General features: G+C 52.7%; 9 protein-coding genes across 9 annotated transcripts; 4 read left to right on the top strand and 5 right to left on the bottom strand.

Annotated features, from left to right (window-relative positions):
- Positions 1-28: 28 nt before the first annotated feature.
- J7T54_005291 (uncharacterized protein) lies at positions 29-823 on the bottom strand (the record flags this gene model as incomplete). Its single annotated transcript, XM_051506235.1, has 1 exon — positions 29-823. The coding sequence occupies one exon, from the start codon at positions 821-823 to the stop codon at positions 29-31; it is 795 nt and encodes a 264-aa protein (XP_051362436.1).
- Positions 824-1,383: 560 nt separating this feature from the next.
- J7T54_005290 (Integral inner nuclear membrane protein-like protein) lies at positions 1,384-2,850 on the top strand (the record flags this gene model as incomplete). The annotated part of the gene is made up of 1 exon (XM_051506234.1): positions 1,384-2,850. The coding sequence occupies one exon, from the start codon at positions 1,384-1,386 to the stop codon at positions 2,848-2,850; it is 1,467 nt and encodes a 488-aa protein (XP_051362435.1).
- An 859-nt stretch (positions 2,851-3,709) lies between these two features.
- Positions 3,710-6,282, bottom strand: J7T54_005289 (Striatin-like protein; the record flags this gene model as incomplete). The annotated part of the gene is made up of 3 exons (XM_051506233.1): positions 3,710-3,969; positions 4,021-5,850; positions 5,904-6,282. The coding sequence occupies 3 exons, from the start codon at positions 6,280-6,282 to the stop codon at positions 3,710-3,712; spliced, it is 2,469 nt and encodes an 822-aa protein (XP_051362434.1).
- A 4,192-nt stretch (positions 6,283-10,474) lies between these two features.
- Positions 10,475-11,403, top strand: J7T54_005288 (Aquaporin-1; the record flags this gene model as incomplete). Its single annotated transcript, XM_051506231.1, has 2 exons — positions 10,475-10,756; positions 10,843-11,403. The coding sequence occupies 2 exons, from the start codon at positions 10,475-10,477 to the stop codon at positions 11,401-11,403; spliced, it is 843 nt and encodes a 280-aa protein (XP_051362433.1).
- Positions 11,404-15,602: 4,199 nt separating this feature from the next.
- J7T54_005287 (uncharacterized protein) lies at positions 15,603-17,219 on the bottom strand (the record flags this gene model as incomplete). The annotated part of the gene is made up of 1 exon (XM_051506230.1): positions 15,603-17,219. The coding sequence occupies one exon, from the start codon at positions 17,217-17,219 to the stop codon at positions 15,603-15,605; it is 1,617 nt and encodes a 538-aa protein (XP_051362432.1).
- Positions 17,220-18,207: 988 nt separating this feature from the next.
- Positions 18,208-18,768, top strand: J7T54_005286 (uncharacterized protein; the record flags this gene model as incomplete). The annotated part of the gene is made up of 3 exons (XM_051506229.1): positions 18,208-18,429; positions 18,482-18,644; positions 18,695-18,768. The coding sequence occupies 3 exons, from the start codon at positions 18,208-18,210 to the stop codon at positions 18,766-18,768; spliced, it is 459 nt and encodes a 152-aa protein (XP_051362431.1).
- Positions 18,769-19,685: 917 nt separating this feature from the next.
- J7T54_005285 (uncharacterized protein) lies at positions 19,686-22,487 on the top strand (the record flags this gene model as incomplete). The annotated part of the gene is made up of 7 exons (XM_051506228.1): positions 19,686-19,871; positions 19,934-20,092; positions 20,147-20,517; positions 21,293-21,451; positions 21,541-21,811; positions 21,884-21,992; positions 22,072-22,487. The coding sequence occupies 7 exons, from the start codon at positions 19,686-19,688 to the stop codon at positions 22,485-22,487; spliced, it is 1,671 nt and encodes a 556-aa protein (XP_051362430.1).
- A 79-nt stretch (positions 22,488-22,566) lies between these two features.
- On the bottom strand, positions 22,567-23,511 carry J7T54_005284 (C6 zinc finger domain-containing protein; the record flags this gene model as incomplete). The annotated part of the gene is made up of 2 exons (XM_051506227.1): positions 22,567-22,828; positions 23,180-23,511. 2 exons carry the CDS (start codon positions 23,509-23,511, stop codon positions 22,567-22,569), a joined length of 594 nt encoding a protein of 197 aa, XP_051362429.1.
- Positions 23,512-25,171: 1,660 nt separating this feature from the next.
- Positions 25,172-26,185, bottom strand: J7T54_005283 (Kelch repeat protein; the record flags this gene model as incomplete). The annotated part of the gene is made up of 1 exon (XM_051506226.1): positions 25,172-26,185. The coding sequence occupies one exon, from the start codon at positions 26,183-26,185 to the stop codon at positions 25,172-25,174; it is 1,014 nt and encodes a 337-aa protein (XP_051362428.1).
- Between the last annotated feature and the right edge of the window lie 125 nt (positions 26,186-26,310).

The raw sequence follows: 26,310 nt of genomic DNA, 5'->3' as shown, positions 1-26,310 counted from the left end.
TATTGAGTGCCTAGTTCACGGCCGTTTGTCAATACGTGTCGGCCGAGAGCATCATGATGAAGCCCGTCAGCAATCCCAGCATAGCGCCGGCGACGACAAAGGCCGCCCATCTCTCGGGCCATATATCTTGTTGTCTGACAGCCCAGGCGACGCATCCAAGCGGCCAGAAGAAGCCCATGGCCATGGCCACCCAGTGCCCCTCGCTGAGCCCATGGTCGTCAGCCACCTGCAAATTGGCTGGATCACTGGCATTCGAGTCGATCCAGGCATCTTCCATTGTGCGGAGCGAATCGGGGCTTGGAGGCGACGACCGCGATACATGGTTGAGGGACTGAAATTGCGTACGCAGCGTGGCGACCTCGGATGTCGTAAAACCTTGGCTTAGGAAGCGGTCGAAACCACGAGGGCGTGGCCGCGTGGAGGGAACTGGTGTGGAACGACTCGTCGCTGTCGCAACGGGCGGCTTGTCTGCACCTCGAGCTTCTGCCTCGAGTTCCTCCGGGGTGAGGGCATCTCCCAAACCACAGCTGATGTATGTCCTGTGCACAGGTTCGCCGACCTTCCGCTTGCCCTTTGGATCATGGTCGCGCTGGGTGTCTTCGCTGTCGGGCACGGAGGTGGGTGTGATACAGGAGCTCAGAGCGGCCGTGTCGGGTAGCAGGCGGCCTTGGTGTATGAGGCGAAGGCGGGATTGCGTGTTGAGGCGCTCACGCAAGATACGCTTCAGAGACAATGGCGTCGCATTGTGCGGTTCAGGAACGTCGAGATCAAGATCGGGATGTGACGTTGAGAAACGAACAGTCAATCGTAGAGGGCTAGTCATCGAAGCTACATCTTTGGACTTGAATGAGTTCTGTGGAGGTACGCGTAGCTTGCGAGAGAACGAGGTCTGATTTGAAGCGATCAAGCTGTTTAGCAGAAGTTGTAGGTCTTGCCTTCAAGTCAACAAGTCGCAAGTGAAGGTGGGAGCTGTTGGTACCTGTGCGCAGCAGTGCCTCACCGCCCGCCCTGCGACCGTCATCGCCTGGCAGAATCCCCCGACTATCAACATTTCTACTGCGCCCCATCTCCTACCGTGGATATCTAAATTGTAGCCAAAAGGCACAAATGCAAGCATGATACTACGGAGGTCCCACTTGCTGAAATGCTTCTACTGCGGGAAGCAATCAGACTTCCGCTTTGATGGCACGCAACATCACTTTACGTGCAAACACTGTGATGCGCCAAACCATCTGGACAAGGTAGCAAACATACTTACATAGAAGTGCCTCCTTGCATGTGCGCAGGCTGACAACGAGCCAGAATGGGCAGATCACCGACCCCCCGACCGCTATCGAGGACGACAGCGCGTACACAAGCACTGTCTTTACCTCTACCTCACCGATGAGTGACAAATCCTCCGCAGACATCTTCTGCGCCACGTGCCAGAAGAACCAGCATCTCTTCGTCACATCGCTGGCCCAGTACACGTCGAGCGATCCTTCAAACGACAGCGACTTTGGACTAGACAAGGAGTATTATCGATTTCGCAGGGGACTCGAGAAACGCTATCCGCAGGTGTGCGAATCTTGTGCGAAGAATGTCGAACGGAAGATTAGGAACGCCGAGTACACAGCCAAGACTGACCACCTCAGGAAGATGACGGAGAAGGGCCGGCAGGTCAGAACAATCTACGCACAGAGAACGTGGTTAGACTATATCGATGCGCTGGGTCGTTGGCTTTGGCGGGTAGGCCTAGGCTCGCAGGTATTTTGGCACCTCTTGGGGTCATTGGAACTCCTGGCGCAGAGTCCTGATGGAATGTCGAATCCAGACGGGGACGGTTGGCTCAAACATGGTGCCAGTGCTGTTGTCGAGCAAGTGCGAGACCCCCTCGGCAACGGCGTGCTTCTTCAAGCCAGCTTAGCCACCAGCCTTGCGTCCGCATGGTGGAATCCCAAGTTTGTCCAAGTGAGTCGGGGCTTCACGAGACAACTGTCAGGACTTGGCCACTGGTACTTTTTCCAAGCTCTCATATGCGGCATGCGATTTGTGCTGCCGCTCTCGGACGTCAGCTCGCAAAACCGCAGTGCCCAGCTCTGCATACACCTCGCGCTGGCCAGCTTGACGATATTTTTCAGCATTCTGGCTCCAAGGTGCATAAGAACAGATATGACACCAATCTTTGGACAGCATAAGCCGCCCCTGGCACCGACTAGTCAACCAACGTGGGTCGAACATGAGGGACGCGAGGCCAGCCAATCCTTCGCCGAGACACTAGGCGCAGCTCTCGAGGAGACACCCAGAAGCGCTTTACCTCCGGACGTGGACATGTCTGCCATTCGCGAGTCATCTCCCTTCGCAGCGAGCCCATCACGGCGGGGGTTGGTAGATGAATTTCAGGACGAAGATGCAATGGAATGGACACCAACAAACGCACAAGCCTTACCGAGAGCCCTGAGGGAGTCCCCTCGTGGCAATCAGCCTGCTTTCGGCGCCGCTCCAACGCAAGAGGGGAGTCGCCCATTCTACTTCAAAGTGCCTGAGGCGCCATCATGCCCCGCCAAAAAGGCGCGCCTTCCTGCTCACCAGCCTGTCATTTGGGGCTCCAGCGGTGGAAATGAGTGGACGCAGAACAAGGGCGTCGAGGCGACTTCAAGGGCAAGTCCAATGGTCAGCACGGCCGAGCAACAATACACCCAGACGAAAACGAATCGAACAAATGTAGACTTTGCGAATCCGAGATGGCATGCGCCGAGGCAAGGCGACGCGGAGGATGGCGAGCTGGCGGATCTTCTTGTTAAAGGCTTCAGCCTTGAGCCGGGGAAGAAAGGCGCAGGAACTAGTACGAGGTCATGGCTCGGATTTTGAGTTGATTGTAGCAGGGACGGATTGATGTATCACAAAGGGGTCCCTGATCGGTCAATATCGGCTTGACGACCTGGTTTTATAGCATGAGAGCGCGGTGTTCAGAGACGATGCATATATTTTGGGAAGACCTGGTATAGCTAAGAGCTGGTTCAATAGATTTATTGTCAGATGGCTGATGAAATAACGCACTTCCACTGCTCCAAAACTGTATTATCCCCACGTGGAGGAACTGAACGTCACCAACGGAGAATATTTGGAACGAGCACTGTTTGCAACCGTGTGTTTCTGAGAGCCAAGGGCACACACGTACGCGAAGCAGGATTTTCCTTGGAAAAAAAAAAAAAAAAAGAAACCGCTGAACGGCTGGCGGATCTCTCCCGCCGGGAATTGAACCCGGGTCTCAAGCGTGACAAGCTTGCATACTGACCACTATACTACGGAAGATGAGCGGTTGTGAACAACCGTTGTAGTGAGGCGCTGTGAAAAATACTCTAGTTTCACTTTATATATAGCCAAATAAAATTTTCCCATTTTCAGCACAAATTCACCACATTGCTCGAGCACTCTGCGCATGAACCAGTTAACAAGAAACAAGGCATCATCATTACGAAACGAGACCAGAAGGGAGAATCACAAGTGTCATCTCCGCCCTCCCGTGAATGACATTAACCAATGTATCTGTACATGTAAATGCTCAGGCGCCGCTAGCAGATATGCACGCCTCTCCACCGTTCGCATCTTTGTAAGTACTATGAAACAGGCCGGATGCAGCCTCCAGAATTTCTACCGTGCGTGACAACCAAGCTCGCTCATGTCATCTCGGACAGTGAAAAGTAGGTAGGTAGGAAGGCAGCCAACGTTACCTCGCAAACACCTTGATCACGCCGTCACCTCCTCCGCTCACAACCCACTTTCCATCCTGGCTCCAGACCACAGAGCAGACACCTTCGCCTCGCATAAGCCGGTGCGCCGTCATTTCCTGTATACAAGTGCGCTTCTCGAGGTTCCAGAAGCGAAGCGACGCGTCGTGACCGCCAGAGACAAGCTCAAGGCCGTCCGGGGACAGCGAAAGGGAGGATATCGCGTCGGGGTGGGCTAGCATGTTGTAGGTACATTGACCTGCGAGCAAAGGTTAGCTGAGTATATTCCTGAATCGCACACGGTGCGTACCACTGTTCGCATCGAAGAACCGGACGAAACGGTCTTCGTGGCCGGTAATGATCGTGCCCTCGACGCCAGAGCGGCCCCCTCCGGTGGGACCACCCGCGTTGTTGTCATCGTCAGACATGCCGCTATGTGCCTGGTCCAATCCAACAGTTGTAGCGACAATAGTGTTGACGCCAGTACGCTTAGACCCATCATATGTCTCCATGCTGTCCATATAGCCCAATTGCTCACCTGTCCTTGTGTCGTAAACCATGACGGCAGCATCCGAGTAGGACACGATGAATGACTCGGCAGAGTTTCCTAGCGGTGAGATTGCTGTGGGACTGGCCGTGGACCCGTCGGGACGGACAATGTTGTGAATCAGCGTGTGGTTAAAGGGCGAATTGGATGCCATGGTAGGCTGCGGTGTGCTGGAGAAGCCGCTTCCTGAGCTCATTGAGTTTCCACGGACGCGCCCGCCACGACCACTGACACCCCGATTCGCGCCAGGCTGCGGGGAGCCAAGTTGAGGAGGGCCCGTCACGGACCATAGTCGCACGGAGCCGTCAGCCGCACCGGATACCAGCAGCATGCGGTCGGCCGACCCATGAGGACTCGAGGCGCCAAACACAGAACCAAGCGTGGCTGGCAAGACGCACAGAGCCCAGACTGCGTCCGTGTGGCCCTCCAGCGTCGCCTTGGGGTCCACCCGTCCTCGCTCCCAGACGCGGATCGTCGCATCTTGCCCACCGGAGAAGATCCAGCCATCACCTTGTGCGCGACCGCCCGCTGTGAAGTTGGGAGCGGGAGACCACGACGCCAGGCAAAGAACAGCACCTGAATGGCCACGGTGGGTAAAATTGGCCGTCACATCGAGATCAGACGCGGAATTCCAAGAACCATGTCCGTCAAGTCGTGGGATGTGGAAGCGTTTGATCATGCTGTCATCGCCTGCCGTGCAGATCTCTGGCTCGCCAGGACTGCCGCCACCAGAGAATATGACAGTCCGAACGGCATTTAGGTGACCACGAAGACCGTACCGCAGCTTGAAGTTGCCAGTTTCAGCCTTTTGGGACATGTTTGATTCGTGCCCAGCACTGAGCCGTCGCGACATGGAGCTCTTGCGCCTGTGTTGGCCAGGAGCCTTGTTGGGAGATTTGGGCGGATTCTCAGCGTTCGGGAAGACATCTGTGTCAGGTCGAGTGGACGGTATTTGAGTGCTGCCAGGTTCGGGAAACGTGCCCTCTGGAAATTCCCAGCCCTCAATGTCAGCCGAATGTTTGATATTGCGCTTGTCTTTGTCCTCTGGCGCCTGCGTAGCTGAGCCAGTGTCTGCATGTTCATCCACCGCGCGTGTGGTGACAGAAACCGGGCCGTTCCAATCGTTTTGGGTGCTGGACTCGACGTTGTAGACGGGGGCGGGCTGGTTGTCGTTCCCGGAGCGCGTCATGGGCTGCGCTTGAGCATCGTTTCTTGAAGCAAAGGCGTTCGGGTTCTGCTTGGAGGCAGCGTTTGTACCGTGGTTCACAGCTTGCTGCTGCTGCAATTGCTGTTGGGTTTGCTGTCGCTCTACATCTTTCATGTAGTTCTGGGGCCGTTGATGCGCAGGATACTGCCGTTCCATGGGCTGGCCACCGGGGACAGACCCGAAATCTACCTCGCGCAGATCCTCAATAATCGGAAGCTGTGGTGACTCACGAGGCGGCTGTGGGTTCGCGGGCGTGATCATAAGGTACATGAATTCGTTTTGGCATTGGTCGAGGAAATTCTTGAGGTCCTGGCGTTGGCCCTCGTCGTCGGGTCGATCCAGTTCAACATCCTCAACACCGGGGATGACATGGGTTTCGGCAGTGGCTGCACTCTTATCAATAGAGCTCACTTTTGGAATTCGAGGGATCAACACGTACATTTGAGCTTAGCCTCAATCTGGGCAGCGCGATCGTTCTTTGCCGCAGCATCGGCGTGGGCAGCATCCTCGCCCTTGATCTGTGCCGTCTGTTCCTTCACCTTGCGTTCGAGTATGTGCACATATTTGCGCAGGGCCTTCTGGGTGGCGTCTGCTCGGCGCGCCTGACCCTCGAGATGTGCGATCCGCCCTCTCATCTCCTGCCTCTCAATCTCCCAGGCATTGCGGTCGCGCTCGTGACGGTGCCATTCTGTCTGCAAGAACCGCATGACGCCTTGCAGGGTGTACTCCGTGGCCGGGGGCTGGTTATGCCCGTGGCCGACCATCTGTGACCCCATTCCGTCCATGGCGCCCACACCGTTGCCAGTGATCGGGACCATTGCGATGCCTTTCAAACAAATGCACAATCACGCGGCGTCATACCCCGTCGATGGCTTGCGCAGAGGAATAGAGAAATTGATGATTGGAGAAGAGCGATCGTAGACGCGCGAGGTTTGTCGCGTTTCTCGTGTGGTCGCGGGCGATACCCCAGATCAAAGCTGGAATTCGTGGTCGCGAGACGGGTGCAGCTTGATGGCTAAAGGCGATAGCTGCTGGGGACGGGGTAAATGATCGACTCGGCCGGACTAAACAATCGGGATGCGTGCAATTCTCTGGTCACAATGTTGAGGTCATAGTCGTTAAGTTAGGGGTCGTCAAAGAAGCTTCGTTCGCAATCAATATCACGCTTAGGTTGACAACGTTGATCCCGCGAATAGTGCAACTCCTGGAAACCGCAGCAGGTTGCTCCGATGTTTTGCCAGGTTGTCTATAGACACCTACCCTGAACAATGAGTCCCGCAATGCACATAGCACTTCATTCTTGAAAGTGATCCCTGGGTTTGATTGCATCCTGGATACTTTAAACGAGAAATTTTTTCTTGAAGTTTGGTGTTAGTCACACGGGAATCGCAAGCCGCCGGCGTATGTCTTGTCTGGGTTTTCACAAATCACGGCGCAAAAAGGTCTCAACACGAGGGACAAAATCCAACCCGCGACCTTCATGTTAAGAGCTTCCTCTCGGCACAGACAAAACTTTCGTCCTGCACTATATCTAGGGAACACGCAACGGCATTTCGTGCCCAAGTTCCGAGTATGACAATTACTAGGTGCCACAAGGCCGCAGTCCCAGTCAGGCACACGTCAGTGTCGTGTCACGCGACACCTGACATGCACCTCACTACGTGATCCGCGATTCGTGGTCACATCAACACCCCTTATCTCGTCCGTGTGCTTGGTCGCGATGACCGGATCAAGCTACCACGCGTCAGTGGCAATCCTGAACAGTTCAACTCGACTGAAAATAGCACGAAAACCCTTGAGCGATATTTGAGCGCAGCTGCTGCACGTTGGTCATTCCAGAATCGGATTGCAACTGCGTACATCAAGACATTTTGAACGAGCCAACCGCGTGAATAAAAAACCACGATCATTTCTCCCCAGAACAAAGTGGATGAAGTGGAGGAAAAAGCCCAAAGCAAGCACAGGTGGGATTCATAAAACCGAGCACCACTTGCCACGATCTCACGAGGCCTCTTCTATTGTTTTCGGCTTTTTCGCCACTTCTAATGCCTTCGCATCTTGACTTTGGCGGGACAGAGCAATTGAGAGAGAAAGTGTGCTCGGATCGGAAATTCGCCTGTTCCGTCACGAAGAACACATGCGCTACTCACTATTTCAGCTTCCTGTTGATTTCGTTTCGGCGCTGCATGTCAAATCAACTCTCCTAGATTCGTCGTGCGGCTTTGAAGTTGTGCCTCAAGAAGAACAGATTGTTGCCAGAATTTGATTGCATTGATGACCTGTCCCGGTATCAGGGACGGTCGCTCTTCTCTTCATTTGTGGCTTCTTCGGACGAACCCATAGTCACGCAAGATCAACTCCTCAAGAAGTACACAATTGTGGTCATTCTGAGCTTGCGCTGCGTTGCTTGTGCCTCAGCATCGCAAGCCCGACCAAGTCGACATGGAGGACCCTTTATGGTCTCGTCTCGCCGTGACCGAGCGAAACATCATTTCATCCACATAGTTGCCCTGGTTACACACTTCTATGGCAGCTCTCTTGGTCAGTGCTAATTAAAGTACACGCACACTCGTGCTGAAGGTCCAGATTCCGCCAGAGCGAGATCTGCGACGTCAGTGAGATTATTCCGCAGGATGGCGTTCTTTTTGCTGGAGATTGACTTTGCAAATGCGGCCCGCAGGGAGACAAGGTGGGTGCCAGAAGGAGTCCTTCACATGTGACATTTCCCCGAGTAAGGTTGGCGCAGTAGTTTTGCTCGATCGCTGCCACGTTGCCCGATTTTGAGGACTGCTAAGACTGTCGAAAGAAAGCTCCTTTAGATCAACGTGCCCTGGCCACAGTATGTTGCGTAAACCTTACTTTAAAGCTCATCATCAACCTTGAAGTTACCCGGGTTGTGCTGTCATGCTCGTGGGCTAGCGTGCAGCATGATAGCCACTGTCAAGATGGACGCAGACACTGTTTGCCTGTCTGACGTAAGGTTGCAATGAAAGGTGTCAACGAGTCCAGGAGAGATCCTGGATCCAGATTCTAGACCCTGCAACACTATAGTGGACCACAGTGCTACGCCAAAGGCTGTCAACGACGGTAACAACTGCCAAGCGAGGGTAAACGTGGAGGGGAGCCATCGCCATGTGTCGACATCGTACAGACACACGCTACTTATTCATAGTTTATACGTACCCAGAACTCACATGCTGTGAACTGGTGCATTGCATGGATTTCATGCGAGGAACTAAGCTATACATCAAACAGAAACAACTATCTGAACTTCTAGGTGAGGACGAGAAGGCAAAAGGTGCACACGCACAAGTTCACAAGGCGCCAGATGCCCCGGAAACATGCAGTAACAAAGATGTCGGAAAGTCATGCTCTATCTATACAGCTGGACTTCTAATACAGTCTAGCCGGATGGGGTGTTGGTGCATCGGCCGGATTGCGGGTTGACATTCCTCAGACAAAGCTTCATTGACAGCTTTCAAAGTTTAACGCGGAGCTTTTAACCACATTCAGGGTCCACAGCAAGGCTGGCACAGACAGGACTATTTAGCTTTTTGCATTGAATTGGCTCGTCAAGCTCAGCATACTCACATGCCCAGGAGGTCCAGCTCCTCAACTTCAGGACACAGTCAACTGCGATGCATACAAATGAAAGTGCAGCATCCTAGGGACAGAACGGATTGATCAAGGCCTTCGCTGTGTGATAAATTGAAAACGGAGAGCGCTGCTGTGCCGAGAAGCGAGCTGTGAGTCCCACTTACCCCTTCAATTCCTGCAACGCTATGCCATATTCAGGATGTCGGAGACACCAGCACTTACAAGGCTTGACTGTGGCTGGCCCGGCTTAGGCTTGCTGAGGGCCTGCGGCAGGATGTGTATAAGTCGGCTGATTAAGGTTCACGAGGGTGCCGTTGTAACTTTAAGTTTTCGCGGGCACAAACTCAATCTCTTATAAGGACTGGACCCAGCCAGGGGATACAATTGATCTTGGGCAAGCGCATCTTGACATGGAATTGGATCTGGAGTATGTTGCCCTCTGCACATGTACTCTCCGCCTCACGTCGCCACTGCGAAGGGACAACAATGGCAGGCACATTGTATGCGTGGTCGATATAGATTGATGGAGGAGTAGTTCTCGTCTCATTACATGTGACAATGTGGGCTGGGGACACTCGATTGTCGTTAGGATCTCGGTACAGAAAGAGAAAGAAACGAGACACCTCTAAATGCACTCTTCTTCCCCACCGGATGAACCTTACGGTATGTTCGAACGGAAAGCTGGGAGTGGGTAGATATTTCCTATCAAATGGTCAGACGGGTTGAGCTTGTCATGACTGAGGACCGAGCAAGACGAGCAAGACGAGCTTGAGGGGCCGGTGGCCTGTAGTAAGCGCTGAGTGTGATCTGTTTCCATGAGAAGGGCTGAAACGCTGAATCTCTGACTGGTTCAAGGTCACAGCACCGCAACAGGTGGCCGATTCTCGAGTGGTCTCGATTTCTCGAGAATCGAATCGGCTTCCAAGGACTGTGCAGGGTGGCACTAGACGAATATACCAAGATGGCTTTCAAGCCACTGGGCGGGGCCCAGACGGTGACAATGGACGCGGATGAGGATATAAGCAAATCTCCAGACGCTATTGCCTGGCCAACAGAATTTCAGCATTGGACCTTTCCGGGTACACAGGTAAAGTAGTAACTTTGCACGCCGCGGATTATACTTTGGGTTCCGTTCCAGACCTCTTCAGCTGACTGCCCCGAAGCAAACTTGTCCGGGAGGATGCGAAGGGGACAATCCCATACCGATCTTCTTTCGCTGTGCAGCTTTGCGCTAATACATCATAGATTTCTGCAACCGGTCGAACAGAAGCATGCTGCCTGGTGGTTGTCACACGGGGAGAAGGGAGGGTAGGGTGCGAGCTGAGATCTATAAGTTCAGAAGCACCCAACCGTCGATGTAGATGGGAAGCCAATCAGTTCCCAGTCGATTTATTTCAATAATTCACATTCACGATGAAGAGCTTCAATCTCCCCCCGGAGGCCCCATTTGGCGGGATGCCATCATGGACTCGCCATATTATCGTCACGACCTTTGGCGAGTTCTGTGGAACCTTTTTGTTTCTCTTCCTCTCCTTCTGTGGAGCACAGACAGCGTTGGACACAAATGATCCTTTGGATCCTGAAGCACCACTCCTCCCATACAGTCTCATGTACATTTCTGCCTCCTTCGGCGTATCCCTAGCCCTCACAGTATGGGTGTTCTTCCGGGCCACGGGAGGAATGTTCAATCCCGCTGTGAGTATCTGTCTCGAATCCGTGAAACTATCTCGTGCTGAACGGCCAAGGTCACTTGGGCACTGATGCTAGCTAGAGTGGTGAAGCCAATAGCCGGTCTTGCCATCATTGCCACACAGCTCGTGGCAGCAATCGCGGCATCCGCCGTGGTCTCAGCCATCCTTCCGGGTCCCTTTTCTGTGGGAAACAAGCTGGACATCGGAACGAGCATCGCTCAGGGTCTTTTCCTCGAGATGTTCATCACTACACCGCTTGTGCTGGCGGTGCTCTTCCTTGCCGTCGAGAAGCATCATGGCACCTATCTCGCACCTGTGGCAATCGGTCTGGCAGCTTTCATCGCGCACATTGTAGGGACTCGCTACACAGGGACCTCAATCAACCCAGCGCGCTCCTTTGGCCCAGCTGTCATCACCAGCTTCCCAAGCTACCACTGGATCTTCTGGCTGGGCCCTATACTCGGGTCAACTCTCGCCTTTGCGGTGTATGAGATACTCAAATGGTGCCGCTATGAGTACGCCAACCCAGGACAAGACGCTATTGATCTCGAGGAGGCTGCGAGGGCACTTGAAGCTGCCAAGCTTGCTCACCAGACCTCGGGAACTGCGAGCCATGCTTCCCGGGCATCCCCACAAAACGAGCACCAGTGATGAAGGCTAGGTACGGCATTGGTGATTATTGCACTGTAAGTTTATGACCCGGATATCACAAGCACCGATGCTAACCTATTCCATCAGGTGGGCTTGAAGTGCCCCTTGACAGGTGCTTTCAACAACAGCCATTAGCACCCGTAACGTCGTGGACGAGGCCAGGAGGACCGTCTAATGAGTCGCCGCGCCCTTGAGTCGAACGGTGATCATGCCGTTGACATTTGTCATGCCAGCTTTGATTCTCCAAGAGAGTAGAGGTCAAAATTTATTGTAGGACTTTCCAGAGATAGTGTTCTTACTTGTAATTCACATACAGTATGAGTCAAGGTCAATGCCAGTCTGCCTCCATTCTTAATGGAGTTCACATTGAGGGCGTGGACTTGCTTAAACTATGCCAATAATGTGGTGAGACCTGTAGCAATGAAGCTTGGAGCAGACTGACATGTCCGCCGTGGTGGATAGGAAAAAGGTGAACACCGACAATTTTCACAAAGGGCAAACCCAAAGGCTTTCTTAGATAGAAAAAGTCCCGAAACTCAGACGACCTGTCTACACCGGCAATTCGACCTTCCTAAACGGGGGCATTCTGGTTCTCAACCCGCTTGATGTTGATGCAGGGCGGCGGAGATGTTGCCGAATCTACGTGCTATCAATCGCTTTCACTCCAGTGGGCCGGCATATGCATGTCATGTCATGGGCCTCAGACAAGACCATATGACAGCCCCTGCATTTGAAACCCCGCATTCTTCAGACGGACTGCCGGATTGAGGCTTGACCATTGAACGGATCTAGCCGTGGAATCTCGGATGATAGGAAGAACTATGATCGAACCGACTTGAGTCTTTCCTGGTTCTCAGCACTTTCACCACTATATGAATATGTTCTGCCTTCAATTGCTATCAAGGGCAACCGTCTCAAGGCCCGATGAGGTCCGATCCCCTGCGCCTTCACACCTGTAGTTCCAAGATCCCGTGTCTTTATGTTACATGTACAAGAGGCTCAGTCTTGCTTGGAGCTGAAGCAAACCCTGCTCTTCCAAGCCCACGCTCTCTCCGACAAGCTTTGTCGTCGGCCCGTATCTAATGCATCGGACACAGGTGACACGCAAAATGACAGGGTATCTCACTAACTCTCCGCCATCTTCGTATTTAAGTTGCCACATCAACCCCACCTTCACGGACACGCTGCAGCCGAAGCGGCACATTATTGGGCATGAAACAATAGCCCCAACTCCTGCTACCTCTTGATTTTCAACCCCTGTCGGCTGATGGGAAGAAACCCAAACTGGGTGGCTTCACTGTCTGAACTGCCATATTGGGCCACGTGTAGTAGAGTATTTGCTGTCAACTCATCGCTATCGCCCTGTTTTCTGCACGTCGAATCAGGCTGAACGCAGTCTCATGCAATAAGAGTACTTGTATACCATCATACAGCCAAGACCGCGCTTCCTCGCAAAGGCTCCTGCCAAATGTAGTTCACCGATCGTGGAGTATCGCACTGACATCGAACCCCCAGCATTATCACAGCCTCCTCGCGTGACTGAATCTCTGCACTCGATTCGTCCCAGTCACCATGAAGCTGCTGGCAATGCCGAACCAGATCTCCTTCTACTCATAGACGCTGTAAGGGATAGACGTACATGTGACAGCTGGATGATGGTCGGGAACGTCCGATCCAGTTTGAATCGCGCTATCAAAGCTATGTTCCCATTTCGGTATTGCTACTAAAGCAGCCGGACTTGCGGCGTTGGGCTGTTTTCCGAGGGGGTGAGCTTGCATGAAGTGCTGCAGCATGTCCCCTAATGAGATGGCCTTTGCAGCAGACGCAGACTTGTTACAGTCGGCAATTATGCGGGTGCCCCTGGCTGTCTGTGTAGATACGTACCTCATATGCAAGGAGGACACCATATGAATGGCAAGATTTGTCTAACCCTTGGCGTGCAGCACTGCGGCTGCCGATACTTTGGATTGGCCGTGGCGAAGAAGATATCAATGAGCACGAAAGTATCCGCACGAATGGTTTTTACCGAACGGGCGGAAGATGTATGCTCGATATCCCCGCCGGTAGATGTTTCAAGGAGGAGCGGAACGTGGCACGACCCTCGGAGAAATTCCAGGGCTGGTTTACATATCAGGTACTTTCCTGCCATGCGTCAATGTAGACTGATCTTCATCTCCAAGAATTCCCCGGTTTGAAGTTAGATTAGCTTCATAATGGTTCCATTTTGGATGCATCTGCTCTTCGTGACGACACTGCCCACGGCTCTTTGCCAAAGGACACCGGATGTCACAGCGGTCTTGGAAGAATATCCCATTTGCGCTGTATGTAAGACCCTTCGAAAGACGCGAACCTTGACTGACCTGCTTCAAAAGCGAGGTTGTGTTGTTGATGCATTCTTCGCGGGCATATGTGGGCCAACAGACTGGCTGTGTATTTGCACAAACCAGGATTTCCAAGGGCTGGCCATGTCTTGCGTCGCAGGATCATGCACCATCCCGGAAGCCCTGAGTATGGCTCTTTATGTCCTCTGTTCGAAAACTACTGACGAGAAAGACGCCCAGAACATCACAGCAACCAATTGCTTCGCTCCTGTCCGGGACACTTCCTATCAGCACGTGGTTCTGACTATCGCCATGGTCATAATGTCCACCGCGTTCCTCTCTATTCGATTCTTCAACAAGCTTTTTCTACGAACTGGATTTGGACTTGACGACTACCTTATACTAGCTAGCTTTCTGGTCACTATTCCCTCTGCCTATATCACGCTTGCTGGTACAACGAAGCACGGTCTCGGGAGAGACATCTGGACAGTCTCCCATGAGAACATCAACACCATGCTGAAGTATTTCTATAGCTCGGTGAGCCTTTACTTCTTAGAGGCCGGTCTCATCAAGCTGAGCTTCATCGCCTTCTACTTGCGCATCTTCCCGCGAAAGCAAACGCAGCATCTCTTATGGGGCACTTTTTGGTTCACAGCCATTTGGACTCTGGTCTATATCATCGTCGCCATCTTTCAATGTCGACCTATACGCTACTTTTGGCTGCAATGGGACGGCTTGCATGAAGGCAAGTGCATAAATGGCAACAGGCTCGCATGGTCCCACGCAGCGATCAACATTACGCTTGATCTGTGGATGCTCGCCATCCCCCTATGGGAGTTGCGATCCTTGCAGCTACATTGGAAGAAGAAGGTCGGCGTGGCGATCATGTTTTGTGTTGGAACTTTGTAAGTGTCCTAACTACTGTCAATGGCCCTTTCCTAATGAATCCGAACAGTGTCACTGTCGTGAGCATCATGCGATTGAAGAGTCTTGTGCATTTTGCTGCCACGATCAACGCCACTTGGGAGATCCACGGTGTTTCCTTTTGGTCGACTATTGAAGTTTGTGTTGGCATTGCGTGCGCTTGCCTACCGAGTGTGCGTCTGCTCCTCGTCAAAGTCTTTCCTGTGCTTTCTGGCACGAGGCGTGTCACGGCGTATTACGAGGACCAAAGCGGTGGAAGCGCTAAAAATGGTCGGGGAAGCAGGGGCCTTGCCATCGTCATCGCAGATCAAGAGAGACTCAGGAGCATTCCATCCTCGGCGAGCTCAGCTGGGAGATCGTGGGTAGATTCCAAAAGGGGCGTTGTTTACCACCCGAAATCCACCGTCCAGTACAGTGAGAATGATGAGGTGAGCTTGGTACCAATGGTCCATTTGGACAGCAATGGGAGACGAAGGTGTTAGTAAAGGAGCATAAAAGTGGAAGATGAACGGTTATATGAAGCCCTCAGTCACGTAAACGACTTCAACTCTTGAGTAAATCCTGGACACATATACAAAAGGTGCGTCTTTTGAAGACGCTGCTCCCTCCTTCCGTCGTCCAATGATCAAAAAGACACGCCATGGACGCCTCGAGTTCTCCTCGCGTCTGCTCCAATTGACAGAGAGAGGGGGACATCGTCATGTGGATGATACAAGTGCTTTATTGGGGCGTTCTACAAGGTGAAGAAGGACTGATGGCTCATGGCGAATCAATGTTCGAGACACTCAGACAAATGCTGGTAAGAGTTACAATGACATTGGAATTCGACAAAACTTAATACCTCCTTTGCAATTTGAGTAACGGGGGCTCCATCGACAATGATCTGAGACTCTGGACACGACCGTATTTTGAGCGATTGAATGAAAAAAAGCGCATCTTGCTCCCCGGAATAGTTTAAGAATCCTCCTTGATAATGAGAGCAGGTTCATACTGGCTGACAGGCGTGTCATCTGTCGTTCCATTCCAACAGTACCGGTCAAAGCACTGGCTGCAGTCTCGAGGCGGATCTTCCCCTGCCTTCCACCAGCTTCGACTCATGATGGCACAAGCGACACACGTGGGCCACTCAGCGTCAATGGTCCCGTTCCCTTGGTTTGCACCGTTGAAGCCATTGAGAATGATCGCGTCGCGCTCATTCTCTGAGTAGACAAGATCAAAGGTTGATACGTTGCTATACGTCGTATACGGAGCATTCGGGATATAGAAGATGAGGGGCGGAACAGTTTGATTATTAGTGAGGGTGAAATTGGTGGCATTGCAGCCAAAGAGCGTAGGGCGCCGGTTGAGGCCCAGGTTGATGAAGGTCTCTGCGGAAGGCACCGGAGGAAACAAGGTGTTGTTCCCAATGTCCGACATTGACCGGCTGTACGATGCCCGCATGGAGGTCCCATTGGGCCAGTTCGTCTCAGTATCAGCAGAGGAGTCAATGGCGAATATGATATCGACGGCCCGCACTGGTTGGATCAATGGATGCAGCGGTATGTTCTGACCATCCTCGCCACCGTCGACAAGAGCCAGCTGGTCCTCGTCGGCATTTGAGTTATTCTTAGTCGGGTTCCATTCAAAGAAAGGATTAGGCTCGTAGTTTGCAATGTCATTCTCCTGTTCGTTGAAGTTTTGGAGAAGCTCTTCGATCGCGTTGGCCACGAATGATGCGATAAAGCTTTCATTCCCAGCGCTTCTAAAATTGGCGAGCAGAGCCACGTTGAAAAGAGAAGAAGATGTGCCCATCACGAAACCTAGCTGATCAAATCCCCGAACGCAGTCCCCTCTGGAAGATATGGTGCCATTGGTGAAGTTGGAGGCAAGCCATTCAAGGGGCACAAATCCGTACGTGGTGGGATCCCATGATCCAAGCTCAAAGGGATTGAACTCGTATATAGTCGCATTCGGGGCTGCGACAATCTCGCCAGTCCTCCTGCCATCTGCAATGAGTATCGGGTAAGGCGTTGAGCCATTCTCGAAGTTGGAGGTGTTCGCAATGGAGGAAAAGGTATATGCTTCCCCTCCGTCCGGCGTTCCAATAAGCTGGTAGGATAGTGCACGACCCCAATAGTCCGTAATCGAGGTCTCCCAACCGTCTGCTTTGCTGTCGACCGCTTCCAGCATATCTTTCCAGTAGCTGACCGTATTCAGGATTCCGATGCCACCTTTCTCCGGTCCCCTGAAGATGGATCGATCAAATTCCCAAAGGCCTGTACCTTTTCGCCCTTGCTGAAGGGAGTGTATGGTAGAAAAGTTGTTGGCGAAAATGGATCCGAGTAGCCACCCGCCCCCGGACAAACCTGCGAGGTAAGTTGTGGACTGTAGCAGGCCACCGACACTTGAGTTTTCATTGTCGCGAGAGTCAGCAGCAGAGATGAAGCCAGCCCCATTCATGAGAGCTCGATAACCACCACCAGAGACTGCAATGCCAATGTTTGGGATGGCGGTGAAGTTATCCCCAGCCTGACGAAAGAACGATGTAACATTGAAATCGGTGATGTTGGACTTCTCAAGAAACCGACGCATTGGTGCTACGGTTTTATTTCGGCGAAGGGATAGCCATTGTGCCTCGTCATCGGAGAGGTTGTTGGCAAGACGGACTGTTGGTCTCGCCCTGGGACAGTCAACCACCTCTGGTGCATACCCGCCGCTCGGGGAGTTTGGGAGAGCACGTTCGACCAACAGCCCCTGCATAGACTGACTAACCTGGATGACCAGGGAGCTGAAGAGCAAACAGAGAAGGGCAATTGGCATCATTGCGGGAAAGATGAGAATTTGCCCCTGTTGTGGAGGACAAGCACGTCTAGCAAGGATGGTTTGGACGTCTCGGACTGCAGCATGAGCCGCTCCCGTGACCTTGTACACATTTCTAAGGACCCGGAACCCGCGGATGTGTGACGACAGAGTATGAGAGCATGACGAAGGCATGGGGCTCAGGTTTGGCTAAACCTTACGGTCGGCCGTAGCCGGCAAAGGCTGCCGAAATCAAGAATGCAAATCTTCATCAGGTGAGAGCTGGGCCTTGTCCCATCTACTTCGGCATGGAGGAGTGACCATGCGAGCGGTACAAGCGACACAAGAAGTCGAGAAACACCGACTCCGCTATTGCTTACTTGCTCTTGACAGAATATATCGTGGTAGTGAAACGTGACGAAACATTCTCTCAATTAAAAAAGAAGGGCTTCCGGTCTTTCCGTATTGAATGCATTGCCTCGCACTTGTGGTGCCGTTTACGATGAATGCAGGTAAACAAACATCCACGGCAGCGCAAGTGTTGAAGAGGAGGAAGAGCTGCAGGAGCATTGGGTCCAATTCCACTCTGCTAGACGGCAGGTACCTATAGGGCACTATGACGACACCTTCCTTCTACCCCACCTTACCCTGCACGGAATTGGGTCCTGGACTCCTGGCACTCGCTCACATTCCTCATTCCGCTGCGGATGAAATTGATCTTCGCAACAACCAAGCAATCCAACAACCAAGGCATCATAGCACACTTCTTCTGAACGCAAACATGTCTGGACGCATCCCAACATCGAGCTCGGTCATCGAGTCGGCCGTCATTGAGGCGCCTTTCAGCAACGTTTGGCACTTGCTCAAGCTTCAGGACTTTGCCAAATTTTACAATGCTTTGGACAAGAGCGAGTGGGTCAAGGGCGCATCGCCAGACACTGACATTGTCAAATGGAGCTTCAAGGATGGAACCGTCCTCGAGGTGAAGCAGGAGGAGCACTCTGTATGGCCATTCACTCTGCGAACCCGCCAACCTGGCACTGACTTTTGCACAGACAATCGACCACTACATCACTTACAGTGTCATTTCGTCCCAGCCCGCCATTAGCTACTCATCGGTCGTCAGCACAGTCAGGGCCTATCCCATTACTTCCGGCAGCCAGGCGGGCCACACCTTTGTCACCTGGAGCGGCAACTTCTCAAGTGACGCCGATGCTGGTAGGTTCACATGTCCCTTACACGATCTGCCACTCACAATACAATCAAAGGTGTCATTGAGGATGCTAAATTCAAGCGGCGCGAAGCCCTTGCGGATCTCGCCAAGGCCGTCTCGAAGAAGTAAGGTAACGCGGGAATGCAAAGACCGTGTCTCGCAAACCGTCCTACTCGAGAACACGCGCGTACAGGTATTGCGAATGAGCATGCTCGTCTTTTAAGGCTCCCATGCCTTCAGCTAATAGTTGAGTCATTATCAATTCACGAAACTAATTTCAACCGCTTCCAGAAAGCATGACCTGCAATGATATGCTGCATTGTTACGCGTGATAGTGCTGTCCCTTGGCGACGTCTTGCGAGATGCAGTGCTACGGTCACCATTCTATTTCTTTTCTTTGCTGCGGACCTTGTTTGGTAAACCTCGTCGTCTCCCTCGAATGAACAACCCCCTCGTTGGAAGCACAACCATTGCCAACGACAATCGCCAGGTTGCTCACCGCGAATTGTCCGACGGACTCGGTCGCGCCCTTCTCCGCCACTTGGGCTTTCGCCTGTGGACTTCGTACATTAGGGCGTGAAGCCACATTGGGAGTCATGGAAACGAGACTGACGGCAGCATGCACGACACCTATCTTCTCAAAACTTACACATGGATCTATCGCAGTGTTCAATGCGAGGGCTCCGGAGCCTGCAAAGGACCTGGATGTGGGCCTACAGATCCCAGACGAGCTGCAAGTAATACGAGCCATGGTCGCCAGAACCATGGTGACCGGTCGCGAAGATACAGTGCGTGGTCGTTAGTTATCTGTCCCTGCAGTAATGTGGCACTGGCTCCGATAAACGGACTGAGGATGAGGAGAAGTTGGCTGCTCTGTGAATTGACGCTGTGGATCGACCCACGATATCCTCCGGCAGTAAGCGCCGAAGCGCAGTCATGCAGCTCTACCAACCTGTCTATTACGAGCTGCGACTGGACATCTCAAATAAAAATTCTTGTTCAATTCTTCTCGCCTTCTACCTTTCCGTGTACCAAATACCCTCGACATGTCTCAAAAGGTCTTCATCGTTACCGGCGCCAGCAAGGGATTGGGCGCAGCCATTACCCAGCGACTGCTCGTCCAATCTCACAAGGTTGTCGTTGTCGCAAGATCTGAAGAGCCATTGAAGGCACTCAAAAGATCATACCCTGACCAGGTGGAGTACGTCGCAGGCGATATGACATATACAACGGTATCAAATATATCATTCCCATTTCACCAAACGACGGGAATATGTTGACTGAAACTCGATAGATTGCTGGCAGAATCGTCGACGCTGCGGTCAAGGCCTTCGGCCAGGTTGATGGCCTCATTATCAACCACAGCGTACTTTCTCCTCAGAGACTTGCAGATGTCCCGCTTGATCAATTCCGACACATTTACGACATCAACGTTTTCAGCCAACTTGCAATTGTAAGGCACCTTGAAGGCTTTTGTGGGATCGTGGAAAGGGCTGACGCCTAAAAGGCACAAGCAGCCCTCGCCGAGATAAGAAAGAGCAAAGGGACCATCCTTTCGGTATCGTCTGGCGCTGTGAACATGTCCTTTGCCGCGTGGGGATCCTACGCTTCTTCCAAGTCAGCCGTCAATGCCCTCTCTGCTCATCTTGCGGTCGAGGAGCCAGACATCACCACCATTGCCATTGACCCAGGCCTGATGGACACCGACATGCAAGCTACGATCCGCTCTGAAGGCAAAACCAGCATGAGCCAATCTCAGCACGACATGTTTGTCGGATTCCTTGATCAAGGCGCTCTTATGAAGCCAGAGCAGCCAGGCAATGTGATCGCCGCGTTCGTGGCTGAGCCTTCAAAGGAGCTCAGTGGCAGGTTCTTGTCGTAAGTACCGCCGAATCCTGAGTGATGGCCAGATAATGACTATAGCGCAGCTGGAATGCGGGAGATCTGGCCAAGTACCAGTAAAGGCGTCGCACACACAGCTCCCAGACTGGCCGATCTGCTTTCTGAGGCTCTTTGTCAGCAACCGCTGCCCATGCGGCATCGCCCCTACGACAGCTTGCGAGAAGAAGAGTGCACATACACAGTGGCTCAAGGGGCGCTCGTTTATGTGCGAGACATACTTTGGCAATTGTCTTGCCGCTGGCGCCTCTGTCGTGGCAGGGGCGAGCATTGCGCAAGACATGCAAGCTTCCGAGTGGGCTTTTTGCATGCCGGTCACTTTGCAGAAAAAGCACACAATCAATCGAGGTTCAATCAAGATCTTTGACATGTAGAGTATTTGTCATAAAAATATGGCAAGGAGTGACGAATTGTTGAGATCTCGTGACGTTGAATAGTTGTGGAAGGAGCAGCGAGTACGGCAATTCCAGGATATCGTGATAAAGTGTAAGCGAACATCCAAGTACAAGGATGCTTTAGAGAGTTACAGTCTACACTGTCATTCTGATCACTGTTGAATCAAGGACTATCGTGGACAAATACCCTGGCGGCCGTTGCCGTCAAGCTCAACGTGACAATTGTTGATACCCCGGGTAGGCAAGACGCAACCCCCTTCGGGCCAAGATCGCGTGCCGCGTCACGACTCACTGCGCCACGCGCGCAAGTGCGCTAAGAATCTTGCATGTTGGAAGTTTTGAATGACCGCCGCTTGCAGGTACAGGAACCGCCCTTCCAATTGCCGCGCGGGACCAGAAGCTGGGGGAAGCTGCATCCTGCGTGTCGGCGAGATATCTGATTACCTTACCATGAAAAAGGCTGAGCAAGATCAAACCTCCGACAAGGAGGGCAAGTTCGACAAGTGGGGAAGGTCTTTGTACGTATGAACATGTCCGTCTTTGATGACACGACTGAGCCTTTCACCGCGCGCAACGAATGAGGTGCTTGGCTAATCGACGCATCAAGACAAAAGCAGTTTGGAAAGGGAGAAATTGCGCTGAAACATGCCATCGGCCTTGGCCGCCAGCCGAATGTTGTTCCCGTCACATCCCCAGTCATCGACGGACCGCCCCGCCCCGTCGAAGTTGGGTGGCATCCTGTCGCGGGCCCTGCTGGGAAATGGTTTGCTGAAGACACGAGTCTGGGCAAGATTATCACGCAGAAGGTCAATGAGTACCCAGATCCCACGCAGCACTGGGCCGTGCTCGTGGGTGACTATGCCCATCAGCTGTGGATGGTGAGTATCACGCTCGACTCCGGGCACCGTCTTGCAGGCAGCACGTTGCTAATCTGGCACAACGGTATCTAGGACGAAAACTTTCATGTGATATATATCAATGAAGAGTTCAAGCGCGATGAATGGAGAACATTCAGAGTTGGGGACACGCGCTTCAACGATGACGCAATCCGTCGAACTGGTATGCGTTGAAGCCAAAAGATGGCCTTTTGAAATGTAGCCATGAATTCCTAACCGAAACAAAGCCGAAATGGTTATAGAGAGTATCAGAGAGGCTCAGCCAGCATATAACGTCATTACCAACAATTGCCAGACATATGCATTGCAGCTTCTCGACGCCATCGATGTCAGCGTGGAGAAAGAATTCGGTACTACGCGCGCCGTATTCGAGAGGATGTTTGGCCGCGGTAAGGTTATAGATCTATTCTCCGACACGGAGGCACCCCCGACGCATGAGAGACCTGTCACGCCTGCGAAATTGGCACGCTCAGACACGATATCAATGGCCCAACAGGTGATGAACGACAACACGGACCAATTGGGCGTCGACGGGGAGTTGAAGCAGAGCAACAGGCAGAAAAGCAGGAACAGAGAAGCATCTACTACACCGCCGGATGGGTCAAAGGAGACAAAAAAGCCCAAACGCAAGATGTTTTCCTTCTTCAAACGAAGTTAATATACACGAGATGCGGCTGCGAAAAAATCCAAATGCTCGGCGTGTGAGGCTGTAGATCCCCCATTTGCCACGCACGACGTCAAGAACACCTGGACCTCCCATCCTTCTTGGTCTTCCAAATGGCGCAATTGCCGAGTCGAATGAGCTCCACCATGAAATCACACATGGTCTGCGCGTAGTCAATATCGTCTGCGGAAAGATTGCCCAGTGGTATGCTGCGGATGACTCCCACGGCCATTGTGAGATGTTCAAGATCGGAGTCGGCTCGTTCTCCCAACGGATGGATGAGGATGTTGACGAACAAGGACATGGCGGCTATGGGCGCATAAAAGGCGATGTGCCTAGAGACAGGTCAGTCGCGTGGTATCAGCGTGTTCAAATCGCCTCACCAGAAAGCTTCTTCTCCCAATCTGTTGATTGGTTCTTTCAAAAAGATGATCGTTGAGCGTCCAGCTTCCAAAGTAAGTTCACTACTCGAATGAGCTACGCTATGCAAGTCTTCTGGCATTTTTGCCCGCTCGACTAGAGCAGCGCCACATCTCCGCACCGTCGCATGTATCAAGGTCAAAGTATACCGATACTCTAACTGAAGATTTATATGTTGGAGAGTCCCGGAAGGGCTGGCGTCAGCTGTAACGGCAGCTGGTTCGAGCGGGTGGGCAAGCGTGGGCCTCATATCTGGAGGGACAGACAGACGCCAACTCTCGAGTTCGTCGTCCAGGTGGCGGAGCTGGAGCAAATGTTGAGTGTCCGGGATGCCAAAGGCTCCGGGGGCGTAGAGGAAGCGATAGACTTGTTCCTTGAAGATACTGAGTCGAAGCTCATGAATGCTAGTAATGTGTTGCCCTGAACTAGTTTGGTCGTCCCTCTGTGGCAGCGTCATGTCACAATAATCACCCACGAGAAGAGGCGGCTTTCCAGAGCGTAGTGCGATGTCCTTGTCGAGCGCATAGCACACCCAAAATAGAGCTCTGGTATGGCGGCGGGCGCGATCGGCTAGGAGGTCCTCGGCAGACATGGCCATGCTCGGTGGAGGGAGATTTCCTCCCAATTCACAGACCATACGACAGGGCAGAGAATGTAACATGCTGGCCATCTTCCAATATCCCCTCGATATTCGGAACATTTGCTGCGATGAGTGTGAGTTTTCACCGTAGGGCTGACAAACTAGGCTGTGCTCACCAGCATTAGATGTGCCTGCAGGCTTTCAAGGCTTGGTCTTTTTGCGACAAGCGCCAAAGCTGCCTCTGCTTTGCAAGCAGACGTCTGCCCCTTCTCAATGGCGGGATCGTCTCTGATTGCTGTGGGTCGAGCTGTGACAGAAATCAAGGCCCAAACACATGCTTGGCTAGAGATTCTTGCTTCCATAGAAGATTTATCGCAGTCGAGGGTGTGCGCCAAGCGTACAGTGTCCATGAACAAGACTGGATCAACGACATTGAAAATGAATCGAGATCTTGATTTGAGGAAAAGGTCAAGAGCCACGTGTGTTATTCGCACGTCTGGGAGGCTGCTAATAGATCTTTGGCAGATTTCGGAAGATGGCCTTGCTGTGTTGGATAGAACGACGTCTGATTTCAAGGTGAGGAGGTAAAGTTTGGGCAGCGCACCAGGTTGACCCGTTCTTGAAGATATCCATCTCTGTCCAGTTTCCGACACAATCGGGATGCCACTAAAGTACCAGTTCACTCCAGTGTACTTTTCATCAACGTCGAAAGAGCCCAAACTGGTGTTAGAAAAAAACAAGCTGGTGTTCGGGGAGATGGCAGCAGTTGACGGCAGGTCTAATTCCTGCGATTGTTCAGGGGCGGACGGCGCGGCAAGACCGACAAGAGGCTCGCTGTGTCCGGCTGGAAGAGGACAAGAGCTGGTTTCTATGGCTTCTGGTGATGATTGATTTGCATGATGTTGATCCTGCGAAGATCTTTGCGCGAGCTGTTCCTCAAGGTGACTAATTCGGCGCAACAACGCGTGTGCATCTTCACCTGAGATGCTAATTGCAGGACGTTAGCTCATCATCACCGTGGCTGAGCACGCGGCATAACTCACGCGGACTTCCTCTTCTTCTCACTGAAGAAAGTGCAAGGGACGTCGCGATGCTTGCACCACTCGCAAGGCGCATTTGGAACAGGAATCGTGCATTGGGTCTAGATAGTAGAATAACATGAGCATTAGTGCATTTGTTGCCAATCCGATCCAAACGCGAAATTATACCTTTCGCTTGTAACAGACATCGCACGCCCGCCGGGAAGGCATCACAGGACGTGGTGACCGCACATATGCGTGGTCATGCGTACATGCTCATGCGGTCGGATATTCGGCGTCCGTGGAAAGAACATGCGAGTTGATCGTGCGAGAGGGCGCAAACAATGGGACGAGGGGTGAGGAAATGGAAGACGCTAACGTCGGCAGGCGAGACCCATGCAGCTAGAGTGGAGTTCGACGGAGAGCGGACGCCGCTTACATAAGACCCCCAAAGCCTCTCTATTGGTCAATTGTACAATTGTACAATTGTACTCTGTACGGAGTACGGACTCTCTCTTCGTGATGAAGCCATGACAAGACTACGCTTCCATGAGCCTTTGAGGCGTTCGCCAAAGCTGAGGGAGAGAGCCGGCATCGACTATGTGGAAAATGCCGCACCACGGCGCATCACGGGCTAGATTACGAACACTACACTCATTCTACTCCCGCGCAAACTTCAACATCCACACGTCACCCAGCCTCTCATTGTCTTCGCTGAGCCCGCCATGAACAATGAGTGTGGGGGCCTCGCCGTCATTCTGGGAGATATCGGCGTCGAACCACCCGCGAGGTGCAGGTGCCGCCTCGCCGGCGATTGAAGGCTCGATCTTCTGCCAGGTGGCCCCCTCAATGTCCCAGGCCCACACGTCGCCCAGCATCTTGCCCGCGCCTGCATGACCAAGAGAGCTCGGATTACGCTCGCCGAACAAGGAGATGAGGTACTTGGACTCGACTGCCAGCAGTGCCGCGACACTCCTTGGTTCAGGGCCTTGGGCATTGTCTGCAGTGTAATTGATCGCAGCCCACTTGTTTTGACCAACATCCAGGATATCGAGAGCACCGCCCTGCTCGGTCTTGCCATCAAATCCTCCTACACGATAGATTTTGCCTCCGACATGGGCGATTGAAGTGCCACCTCTCGTAGGCTCCGGGGCCGAAGCCAGCTCGCGCCAGCTCTTTTCCTGAACATCAAACGCCCACATGTCCGAGAGCCTGCCCGTCTCAGGACACCCAGCATGAACGTAGATCGTTCTGTTGCCGTCTGATGTGATCGCATGGTAGCTCCTACCAACGGGAAAGGGAGCCTGGGAATCCGTCGGCTTGATAAGCTGCCAGGTGTTTTCTGTCGTGCCATATTCCCACAATGCCCCGTCCTCTTCGACAGGGTGCATCTCAATGCCTCCGCGGCCTGAGAAGAGGTAGATTTTGTGTCCGATGGTGGCGCTTGGGCTGCCGACGCGAGGGCAAGGTGCAGTGCCTGAACCGGCTTCCACCGTCTTCAGCGCCGGCTGCTTGACGCCCAAGATGTCGAACAAGTTGTCAACAGGCTTTCTTGGTGCCAACTCGCCACCAAAAACGTAGATCTTAGGGCCGACAACAGAGACCGCCTGCGAGGATCGACGAAGGCGATCTGCTGAAGCCAGCTGCGTCCACTGTGCGTTCGTGATGGCCATGATTGCTTGCGATTGCGGGAAGCAGGAATTCAAAGACAGAAGTGAATGGACTAATGAAAAAAAAAAAAAAAAAGATAACTGAAGAGGCTATCTACACCGTAATAAATACCTGGTAGCCACAAAGT

Source organism: Emericellopsis cladophorae (genome assembly GCF_022114955.1).
Source record: "Emericellopsis cladophorae strain MUM 19.33 chromosome Unknown NODE_20_length_315653_cov_120_781897, whole genome shotgun sequence".
NCBI lineage: Eukaryota > Fungi > Ascomycota > Sordariomycetes > Hypocreales > Bionectriaceae > Emericellopsis > Emericellopsis cladophorae.
This window is presented reverse-complemented; position numbering and strand designations above follow the sequence as displayed.